At 57.4% G+C, this 12,841-nt stretch overlaps 1 protein-coding gene across 2 annotated transcripts in view; it reads left to right on the top strand.

Annotated features, from left to right (window-relative positions):
- Arhgdib (Rho GDP dissociation inhibitor beta) overlaps positions 1–12,841 on the top strand; it is a 37,341-nt gene that overhangs the window by 10,361 nt on the left and 14,139 nt on the right. Inside the window, exons 3-6 of one of the 2 annotated variants that reach the window (XM_042671381.1) lie at positions 3,801–3,884; positions 6,899–6,975; positions 11,469–11,532; positions 11,891–12,088. In XM_042671381.1, coding sequence (XP_042527315.1) covers positions 3,801–3,884; positions 6,899–6,975; positions 11,469–11,532; positions 11,891–12,088 — 423 coding nt within the window. Of the gene's footprint in view, positions 1–3,800; positions 3,885–6,898; positions 6,976–11,468; positions 11,533–11,890; positions 12,162–12,841 lie in introns of those variants that run through there. The other variant, XM_042671380.1, reaches the window with a different exon arrangement.

Raw genomic sequence — 12,841 nt, 5'->3', positions numbered from 1 at the left:
GCACACACAACCGCACACGCACACCTGCACACACGTGCACACACGTGCACACACACACCTGCACACACCTGTACACACCTGCACACACCTGCACACACACCTGTACACACACCTGTACACACACCTGCACACACCTGCACACACTCACCTGCACACACACCTGCACACACCTGCACACACACCTGCACACACACACCTGCACACACGTGCACACACCTGCACACACACCTGCACACACACACCTGCACACACTCACCTGCACACACATGCACACACGTGCACACACACCTGCACACACGCACCTGTACACACACCTGCACACACACCTGCACACACCTGCACACACACCTGTACACACACCTGTACACACACCTGCACACAACTGCACACACACCTGTACACACACCTGTACACACACCTGCACACACACCTGTACACACACCTGCACACAACTGCACACACACCTGCACACACCTGCACACACACCTGTACACACACACCTGTACACACACCTGTACAAACACCTGCACACACACCTGCACACACACACCTGCACACACCTGCACACACACCTGCACACACACCTGCACACACACCTGCACACACACACCTGCACACACACACCTGCACACACACACCTGCACACGCACACCACGTGCACACACCTGCACACACACCTGCACACACACACCTGCACACACCTGTACACACACCTACACACACCTGCACACACACCTGTACACACACCTGTACACACAACTGCACACACACCTGCACACACACGTGCACAAACACACCTGCACACACCTGCACACACACCTGCACACACACCTGTACACACACCTGCACACACCTGCACACACACCTGCACACACCTGCACACACTCACCTGCACTCACCTGCACACACACCTGTACACACACCTGTACAAACACCTGCACACACACCTGCACACACACACCTGTACACACACCTGCACACACACCTGCACACATACCTGCACACACCTTTACACACACACCTTTACACACACACCTTTACACATACCTGCACACACACACCTGTACACACACACCTGCACACACACCTGCACACACTCCTGCACACACACACCCGCACACGGACACCTGCACACACCTGCACACACCTGCACACACACCTGCACACACACCTGCACACACCTGCACACACACCTGCACACACCTGCACACACACCTGTACACACACCTGTACACACACCTGTACACACACCTGCACACACCTGCACACACACACCTGTACACACACCTGTACACACATCTGTGCACACCCGCACACACCTGCACACACCTGCACACACACCTGTACACACACCTGTACACACACACCTGTACACACACCTGCACACACCTGTACACACACACCTGTACACACACCTGTACACACATCTGTGCACACCCGCACACACACCTGCACACACCTGCACACACACCTGCACACACACACCTGCACACACACCTGTACACAACACCTGCACACACACCTGCACACACACACCTGCACACACACACCTGCACACACACACCTGTGCACACACACCTGCACACACTCCTGCACACACAACCGCACACGCACACCTGCACACACGTGCACACACCTGCACACACACACCTGCACACACCTGTACACACCTGCACACACCTGCACACACACCTGTACACACACCTGCACACACACCTGCACACACCTGCACACACTCACCTGCACACACACCTGCACACACCTGCACACACACCTGCACACACACACCTGCACACACGTGCACACACCTGCACACACACCTGCACACACACCTGCACACACGCACCTGTACACACACCTGGACACACACCTGCACACACCTGCACACACACCTGTACACACACCTGTACACACACCTGCACACAACTGCACACACACCTGCACACACACGTGCACACACACACCTGCACACACCTGCACACACACCTGCACACACACCTGTACACACACCTGCACACAACTGCACACACACCTGCACACACCTGCACACACACCTGTACACACACACCTGTACACACACCTGTACAAACACCTGCACACACACCTGCACACACACCTGCACACACACCTGCACACACACACCTGCACACACCTGCACACACACCTGCACACACACCTGCACACACACCTGCACACACACCTGCACACACCTGCACACACACCTGTGCCGCGGACCGGCTCTGTCGGGACGACAGAGGAAACCTAGTGGAGGAACTGGAACAGGTGGGGAGATGGCAAACAGACACTCACACACAGGAGGAGTGGACGCTGAGTGCGATTTATGCAGAGGATAACAAACTTTTATAGCAAAAGTCTCCATGAGAAAGGGCAGAAGGTTACACAACCTTGCTGCAGGGCTTCTTTCTTGGGTGGTCTCCAGTTGGTCACCTGATAGGCACTTGTTTCCGGCTTATCTCTAAGAAATATAATGGGTTTCGACGTTTGTCACCAACTAACCATTACCTTATTTCTATAGAGGCCTTAACTGTCCCATAAGATCTTTCCTGTTCCTTCTTTAATAGTAAGGTCACGGAGGCCTAGATCTAGCAAGTCTCTTAGTAAATGAAAGAGAGTAGCAGGAAGTTCTTTCTCCTAAGTAGTTATCCCAGCAATTGCCATACATTCTTCCTGTTCTAGCCGGCCTACAGCTTCTTGCAAATCTCTTACAAACAATTCCTTCTGCTGGAGTGACTTCGTGAAACCCCCAATACTTTTATATTTACTTATGACTTGTCTACCAGCCTCCATAAGAGGGGTTTCAGGGTAGCACTTAACTCTGGTGAGTTAGTCATATTCTCAAGACACTCATCAGATGTTGGAGTCGTCAACACTCTTAAGAAAGAGCTTTGAATAAGGGAACGTTGAGCATGAGCAAGTACAATGAGCAGCAGAAACAGTAAAAGATTAATAGGCACTCTTATATAGTGAGGAAAAGAAAAGCAGAAACACATCTTTCCCAGGGGCTTGCCAGCGTTTCCAGGAGGTAGGCCTCTTTGAAGCCCCATTCTCTGAGGTAGACTTCGGTGAAGTCCCATTCTCAGAGATAGGTCTCTGTGAAGCCCATTCTCAGGTCTGAAAGCAGGTTTCCCATGCTAAGCAGACTCCACCGGAGTAGGCGTGGCACACCTGCACACACCTGCACACGCACACGCACCTGCACACATGCACACACATGCACCTGCACACACGCACCTGCACACGTGCACACCTGCACACACGCACCTGCACACACGCACCTGCACACATGCACCTGCACACACCTGCACACACGCACACCTGCACACACGCACACCTGCACACATGCACCTGCACACCTGCACACATGCACCTGCACACATGCACCTGCACACACACACCTGCACACACCTGCACACACACACCTGCACACACACCTGCACACACCTGCACACATGCACCTGCACATACACCTGCACACACGCATACCTGCACACATGCACCTGCACACACCTACACACACGCACACCTGCACACACGCACCTGCACACATGCACCTGCAGACATGCACCTGCACACACACCTGCAGACATGCACCTGCACACACCTGCACACACCTGCACACACACCTGCGCACACACCTGCACACGCATGCACACATGCACCTGTACACACGTGCACTTGCACACACCTGCACACGTGTGTGCACACACGCACGCACACACTCATACACACCCTCCCAGGCATGCGTGTCTCTCCGTCCTCACACCCTCTGTGTCCCGCAGACCCCACGGTGCCCAACGTGACGGTGACGCGGCTGAGCCTGGTGTGTGACAGCGCCCCAGGGCCCATCACCATGGACCTCACGGGTGAGTGGGCGCGGGCGCGGGGGGGGGGGGGAGCACTGAGCGGGGAGAAAACCGGAAGTGGCGCCAGCCCTGAGCGGAAGAGCTCAGGGACGGTGCCCAGGCCCAGAGTTCAAGTCCCAGGGCTGGGAAATAACAACAGCAGAAACACCAAACCAAAAAGCCTCCCAATGATCTGAGCTTACCCGGCCCTGGGGGTCCCACAAACACCTCCCCACACATCCGAGCACCCCCTCTCCCCGCCTGTGACCCGGGGCCGAGGCGCCCCAGACCAGCCCGCGCGGGAAAAGCAGGAAAAGCCAAGTTTGGGGGGGGAGAAGAGGAGACTCGGGGGCAAAGCAGAAGCCAAGCACCGGTCTCGAACCTGAGGCCGGCAGGGAGAACGCTCCGGGGCCTCCGTGCGGAGGGAGGGCGTGTGAGCCGCGGGAGCCACGCCCCTGCTCAGCTGAGACCGTTAGAGCGTGCGCACGCACACACGCGCACACGCGCACGCGCGCACACACACAAGCGCACACACACAAGCGCACACGCGCACACGCGCGCACACACAAGCGCACACGCGCACACGTGCACGCGCACACGCGTGCACACACAAGCGCACACGCGCACACGTGCACGCGCACACGCGTGCACACACAAGCGCACACGCGCACACGCGCACACACACAAGCGCGCACACACAAGCGCACACGCGCACACGCGCACACACACGCGCACACACACAAGCGCGCACACACAAGCGCACACGCGCACACGCACACATGCACGCACACACACAAGCGCACACACACAAGCACACACGCGCGCACACGCGCACACACAAGCGCACACGCGCACACGCACACATGCACGCACACACACAAGCGCACACACACAAGCACACACGCGCGCACACGCGCACACACACAAGAGCACACACACATCGCACACACATGCACACACACACAAGCGCACACACACAAGCGCACACACATGCACACACGCGCGCACACACACAAGCGCACACACACAAGCGCACACACACAAGCGCACACACATGCACACACGCGCGCACACACACAAGCGCACACGCGCGCACACACACAAGCGCACACGCGCACACACACACAAGCGCACACGCGCACACATGCGCACATGCGCGCATGCGCTCACACATGCGCACACACACAAGCACACACGCGCACAAGCGCACACACACAAGCGCGCACACACACGCGCACACGCGCACACACGCGCACACATGCGCACACACATGCACACGCGCACACACACACGCACACACGCGCACACACACAAGCGCACGCGCGCACACACACAAGCGCACACACAAGCGCACACGCACACACACAAGCGCACACACATGCACACGCGCGCGCGCACACAAGCCCACGCGCACACACACACGCGCGCACACACACACAAGCGCACACACATGCACACGCGCGCAGACACACACAAGCGCACACACACAAGCGTACACGCTCACACACACACAAGCGCACACACACACAAGCGCACACACATGCACACGCGCGCGCACACACACAAGCGCACACACACAAGCGCACACACATGCACACGCACGCACATACACACAAGTGCACACACATGCACACACACGCACACACGCGCACGCGCTCACACACATGCACACGTGCGCACACGCTCATACATGCGCACACACACGCGCGCACACACACATGCACACGCGTGCACGCTCTCACACACGCGCACACACACGCACGCACACGCACACACTCACACATGCGCACACACACGCGCATACATGCACACACACGCACGCGCACACACACGCATGCACACACATGCACACGTGCGCACACGCTCATACATGCGCACACACACATGCACACGCACGCACGCGCTCACACATGCGCACACACACACAAGCGCACACACACACGCACACGCGCGCACACACTCACACATGCGCACACACAAGCGCGCACACACACACACACGCACGCGCTCACACACAAGCGCACACACACGCACACGCGCGCACACGCTCACACATGCGCACACACACAAGCGCACACACACATGCACACACGCGCACGCGCTCACACATGCGCACACACACAAGCGCACACACACACAAGCACACACACACGCACTCGCGCGCACACGCTCACACACACAAGCGCGCACACACGCACACGCGCGCACACGCTCACACATGCGCACACACACAGCGCACACGTGTGCACTGGAGCATTCATGCCATACAGGAGTAGGTACGGACATGAGTATCGGGGCTTGAGGCTCGGCTCACCTGCCCAGAGCCAAGGTCCAGGCTCGAACCCAGGACCCCAGATTCCAAAGGAGGATTCACTGAGATGATGCAAAGGAGGGGAAACAGTTCAGCGCTGGAAAACCTCACGCGCCCGCCCATCCCTGCCGGATGCCTGGCTCGTGTTTCCTTCTGGCCTTTGAGATTCTTGCCGTGTGCGCGCAGATTTCCAACAGACAGGATAGAAGCGTAACACGGACGATTCTGTGATGATGGCGGCGGCGATTACGGTTACGATTGTCTTTAAGTAGTTGTCCAAAGGAGCTGCCACTGGACAAAGTGCATCTTGATCCCCGCCCCTCGTCCTCCCCCCTCCTCCCCTCCCCACACCTGCCCTCCCCCACCCCCCCCACCCCCCCGTCCCAACCCGGCCCTCACTCTTCTTGATCTTGTCCAGCCCACACTGGGGGGTTGATGAAGGCTAATTTTTTAGTCACCGTTATTGGTGACTCGCTATGAGGGTCGGGTGTTTTTCACGCCGTGGGCAGACTCTGGCCTGCGTGTCTTGTGAGTGTGCGGTAGGATCTCAGCGTGGCAGGAGTGCTGTGGGGCTGGGAGGTGTGCGTGTGTGTGTGCGTGTGCGTGTTCTACATGTGTGTGCGTGTACTGACCTCACACACTCTTGAGGGGCCTGGCCCCAGGCCGTCCTTCCTCTCCTTCTGGAAGCTTCCGGGAGCTGACGGCACCTCGCTCCTCCCCACAGGAGACCTGCAGGAGCTGAAGAAGCAGGTGTTCGTGATGAAGGAGGGCATCGAGTACCGGGTGAAGATCAGCTTCAGAGTGAGTGTCTCCCCGCGTCCCCCAAGTTTCCCATCCGACCCCCCCCCCCCGTCAGAACTGGGGCTCAGTTCTCACTCTCACATTCCCACCCCGGCCCCGTGAGCCCCATGCTGGTGTCACCCACAGATCCGCCAGCAGCCAGCCAGGCCACGGGGGGCCCGGCCCCCGTCCCCGCCCCCCCCCACCCCCCCACCCCGCCTCCGCTACCCCTGCGCACGTGTGACATTCCCTGAACAACACACGGAAGCACAGGGAGATGCCGCCTCCCGCCTGCTCCGCCCCTTAGTGGAGGGAGATAGATGGAAGAGAGGAACAGGGGAGGAGGGGAACCACCTGATAGGAAACAGAAAGGGAAGGAGGGAGGGAGGGAGGGAGGGAGAGAGGGAGGGAGGAAGGGAAGAGAGGGAGGGGCAGAGGGAGGAAGGAAGGAAGAAGGAAGAAGGAAGGAAGAAGGAAGGAAGGAAGGAAAGAAAGAAGGACAAGGAGGGAGGAAGAGAAGGAGGGAGGGAGGGAAGGAGGGAAGAAGGAAGGAAGGAAGGAAGGAAGAAGGATGGAAGGAAGGAAGGACAAGGAGGGAGGAAGGGAAGGAGGGAGGGAGGGAAGGAAGGAAGGAAGAAGGAAGGAAGAAGGAAGGAAGGAAGGAAAGAAGGACAAGGAGGGAGGAAGAGAAGGAGGGAGGGAGGGAAGGAGGGAAGGAAGGAAAAGGAAGAAAACAGACCAGGTGAACTTCAGCTCTTAATTGCTCAATTTGAGGCACATCTGGGGAAAACGGTTGTTGCTAAATAACCGGCGGTTTGCAATTCAAGCCGTACAGCAGTGGCTCAAGGAAAACAACTAAGAAGTAAATTGCCCCTTTGTACAACTACATAGTAATAACTATTATATATAACATATTTATAATATATTTATTATGCATACTTATATCTGTAATATACATGATTATATAATGTACAATATATGTAATGTACAGTATATTATTTTATAATACATTATGTGTTATGTACACAATGTATTATATACTGTATAATTATATAATATATGTATTGTATAATACATTATATAATTTTGTATTATATAAGATATAATTTACAAAATATATAATATGCATTATATATTATATATTTAATTATGTATTGTACTTTATATTGCATAATCCATAACGTATTATATATTATACTTTGCATAACATATATTCTATATGTTATATAGAATAGTCTATGTTATAGTGTGTTTTACAATATAGCTTTATTATTTATACAACATAATATATAAAATATAATTATGTCATATATAATTAATGGACTATGTGGTGTGTACTAATAGAAATATGTTATACATTACATATAATTATCATATATAAAAGAAATACCCCGATAAATGATAAACAGGCCTAGGGGGTGTAGACGAATGGAGTGAGTGCACTGGTGATATTCTGTGTCGGCCGCTCACTTGAGGGGAGGATTTGGGGGGTGTGGATCAAGATGCTCTTGTACTTATAAATCGTTGCGTTGTGTTGAAACCCCTCTCTACAGCTACTTAAAGGTAATACAAAGAAATAAATAAGAATTCAGGGTTTAAAGAGAGAGAGAGAGAGGAGCAGGGCCTGGGCCCGGGAGCCGACCCTGGCCCTGAGATCCCACAAGTGGGAGGCGGGAGCCATGTTTGCCTTGGCAGCTTCCCCCGCCCCCCCCCCCCCCCGGGCGCCGCCTTCCAGTCTCTGAGCCCCAGGTCGCAGCGCGAGCCTGCACTGGCACACCCGCCCTCCCCTGCCAGAGCAGGAAGTGACTCACGACCCACCGACATTCTCTGCACACACACACACACACACACACAGACGGAAGCCGGCCCTGCCCATCCTCCCTCCTCCCTCCCGCCCTGAGCGGCCCCTCCCTGGGCTTCCTGTCACACTTGTCTATTACTAGAACACCTGGCCTGGCGCGGCAAGGCCGGTGCGCACACCTACGCTGCGCAGCGTGCGCTGAACGCCCACCGAGGCCCTCGGCCTGTGTGCTGTGTGGTCCTTCCAGAACGTGAATCTCCCCCCATCTATATGTATACATGTATATACACATTATCTCTATGTACACTCTCTATATCTATATATAAACTCTTTGAGTAGTTACGGTTTACAAATGCAGTGTATCTTGGCCAATGTCACCCATTAGAAAGTGAATCTAAGCAGGGCACCAGTGGCTCCCGCCTGTCATCCCAGCTGCTCAGGAGGCTGAGATCTGAGGATCTCGGTTCAAAGCCAGCCCAGGCAGGAGAGTCTGTGAGACTCTGATCTCCAGTGAACCACCAGAAACCCGGAAGTGGCGCTGTGGCTCAAGGGGTAGAGCACCAGCCTTGAGCAAAAGAGCTCAGGGACAGCGCCCAGGCCCCGAGTTCAAGACCTAAGACTGACAAAAGAAAGAGAGAGAGGAAGGAAGGGAGGGAGGAAAGGAAGGAAATCTAACTAGGTGAGACCTGGCAGGCAAATTCTGATGTCAATAAGATGCAAAAGGAGTTTCTGCAGACTGCAAAGTTTGGGTACCTGGGGTCCGAATCACGTCGTAGAAGGGGGGTCACCAGTCTGCAGGAGCCTGCAGACCTACAATACAGCTCAGCTCCCCCTGGGCCCCCATGCTTAGCAGCATCTAGATCCTTCCAGAAAAGCCATGCAAACCTCTCCTGGAGCCTGTCCCTCCACTAAACGAATCTTCCCTGGACCGTGCTCCAGGCTGCGGGCCGTGGAGACGTGGTGCTCCTCATGGCTGCCATTCCCAGGTCTCCATGAGATAGTCCTGGGCTGGAGTTCAGGCCTCGGGGTAGCCGGGCTGGGGCTCTTACCCCCTGAGCCACATCCCCAGCCCACTCCTATTCTTTGTTTCTTTCCTGGGGTTTGAACTCAGGGCCTGGGCGCTGTCCCTGAGCTTCTTTTGCTCCAGGCTGGCGCTCTACCACTTGAGCCACGGCGCCACTTCCAGCTTTTTCTGTGTCTGTGGTGCTGAGGACTCGAACCCGGGACTTGATGCATGCTAGGCGAGCACTCCACCACCGAGCCACCTCCCCGGCCCCTGGGCTTCATTTTGGTCCCAGTTCCTGCCATGAAGCCAAATCTGTGCTGCCTGATTTTGCTTGCTTTTTATCCCAAGTGACAGCCTAGAACCTTCCCTGGCCTGCCCCCCCACCCCCCATCACCAGTGAGACAGAAGAACTAAGCAGCAGATGGGTTTCAGCACTGCGTCGTGGCCATCGGGCACAGTTACCCAAAGCTGTCTCATTTCTCCGCCTCGCCCAGTCCTCCGGCCGTGACTCGACGTCCCCTTTAGTTTGGCTGTGTGGTCGGGAGCCGCGTGGGAGCGGGCCGGGGACTCCGGGCCCGTGAGTCACGGCGGAACAGGCCGGTGGCCGGGCCGGGCTGTGTTTTACTCTGTGTTTACCTTCCATGGGATTCTTTGAAAGTCTTGGGCAAAGGAGCGAGATGTTTCCGGCCACGGGTGGGTGTGACACACCACAGAGCCCTGACACACGCGGGTCACGGCCAGCGTGCAAGGAGTCGGCGGGACATTTCCCCGGCCTGGCCTCCCACGTGCCGGTCCCACACCCCGCTCCTCCACACCGGTGGTTTTTCCCGGGCTCCGGGGGTCACTTTGGTGGCGATGTTTTCTTTCTAGAAGGATCGAGAGGTTTCCATCTATTTCCATCCTAGTTTCCGTTGGGGTTTGCATAAGCTTTTCCAGAAAACAGTGTCAGGGTGGGGGCCGGGTGAGGGCCGCGGAGGGGGGAGGAGGAGGGCGGGGAAGACGCAGATGGTGTTGGGATGCTGGAGGGGTGGAGCTTGTTTTTTTCTTCTTCTTATACTATCGTTTTGATTTTTAAAATTTTATATATGTATGTATTTTTGATTACCTTAGTTGTACATAGGGAGTTTGTTCCTCCCTTCCCTCTCTTCCTTCCCTCCTTCCCTCCCTCCCTCCCTCTTTCTTTCTTTCTTTCTTTCTTTCTGTCTGTCTGTCTGTCTGTCTGTCTGTCTTGGGGCTTGAACTCTGGGCCTGGGCACTGTCCCTCAGCTCTTCAGTTCAAGGCTAGCGCTCTACCACTTGAGCCACAGCTCCACTTCCAGCTTTTTCTGCTTATGTGGTGCTGAGGAATTGAACCCAGGGCCTCATGCATGTGAGGTGAGCGCTCTTACCACTGAGCCACCTGCCCAGCCCCTCAAAGGGGAGCTGCCCCCTCCCACGAACCCCAGCACTCCCCGCCCTCCACAGTAGAAGCCCCAGGAGCAAGGCGATCAGAGCTGAGCAGAGCAGGCAGCCATGAGATCAGAGGCGTCCTGCCTCTGGGATTGAACCATCCGTGCCCCCCTCTGCAGGGACGCAGGAGCCAGGCAGGGTCTGTGGGATGAGCCCATGCGTGCGTGTGTGTGTGTGTGCGTGTGTGTGTGTGTGCACGCATGCAGAGGAGGAAGCACTCACTCTGATCTGACACGCCCGCGTCCCCTCTGCTTACAGGTGAACAAGGACATCGTGTCGGGCCTGAAGTACGTCCAGCACACCTACCGCACCGGCATGAAAGGTACAGGAAGGCATTATCGCCCCACCCCAGCGTGTGTGTGTGTGTGTGTGCACGCACGTGTGCAGGTCCCGGGGCTTGAACTCGGGGCCTGGGCGCTGTCCCTGAGCTCTTTCACTCAAGGCTGGCGCTCTACCACTTGAGCCACAGCGCCACTTCTGGTTTTCTGGTGGGTCATGGGAGAGCAGAGTCTCACGGGCTTTCCTGCCCGGGCTGGCTTTGAGCCATGATCCTCAGATCTCAGCCTCCTGAGTGGCTGGGATGACAGGCGGGAGCCACCAGCACCTGGCTCTCCTCCTCCCTGTTCGACCCTTGACCCCCCCCCCCCCGGCCTGGCCCTCATGGATTCCCCCCCCCCCAGTGGACAAAGCCACGTTCATGGTGGGCAGCTACGGGCCGCGGCTGGAGGAGTACGAGTTCCTGACCCCACCGGAGGAGGCGCCCAAGGGCATGCTGGCGCGGGGCACCTACCACAACAAGTCCTTCTTCACCGACGACGACCGGCAGGACCACCTCACCTGGGAGTGGAGCCTGGCCATCAAGAAGGACTGGAACGAATGAATGAAGGGACCGCCGGGGCCGCCCGCCCGCCCGTCCTGCCCTCCCCGCCCCGCCCCGCCCATTCCCCCGCCCCGCCCCGCCCATTCCCCGCCCCGCCCACTCCCCCTCCCCGCCCCGCCCACTCCCCCTCCCCGCCCCGCCCACTCCCCCTCCCCGCCCCGCCCATTCCCCCTCCCCTCCCCGCCCCGCCCACTCCCCCGCCCCGCCCATTCCCCCTCCCCGCCCCGCCCATTCCCCCTCCCCGCCCCGCCCATTCCCCCCGCCCCGCCCATTCCCCCTCCCCGCCCCGCCCATTCCCCCTCCCCGCCCCGCCCATTCCCCCTCCCCGCCCCGCCCACTCCCCCTCATCCCCGCCCACTCCCCCTCGTCCCCGCCCACTCCCCCTCGTCCCCGCCCACTCCCCCTCGTCCCCGCCCATTCCCCTCGTCCCCGCCCACTCCCCCTCGTCCCCGCCCACTCCCCCTCGTCCCCGCCCACTCCCCCTCGTCCCCGCCCACTCCCCCTTGTCCCCGCCCCGCCCCCCGTCATTCCCCCCTCCCCCCCCCCCCCCATCCCCAGTATTGAGACGCTGCTTCTTTGTCGTGGGAGACGTTGTAAACGCCCGACAAGGGAGAGAGAATAAAGCAGCAGCCGCCTGTGTCCCGACCCGACCGAGAGCCTCTTTTCCTCGTTTCCAACCACTCTGGGCATCTTCTGCAGACGCTGGGGGGGGGGGCAAGACACAGCACGGGGGCGACTCGGTCCACAGGCT

The sequence above is a fragment of the Dipodomys spectabilis genome, unplaced genomic scaffold, assembly GCF_019054845.1.
Source record: "Dipodomys spectabilis isolate Male_0828 unplaced genomic scaffold, ASM1905484v1 ptg000615l, whole genome shotgun sequence".
Lineage (NCBI taxonomy): Eukaryota > Metazoa > Chordata > Mammalia > Rodentia > Heteromyidae > Dipodomys > Dipodomys spectabilis.
The sequence above is the reverse complement of the archived record's forward strand: the minus strand, read 5'-3'. Positions and strand labels throughout refer to the sequence as shown.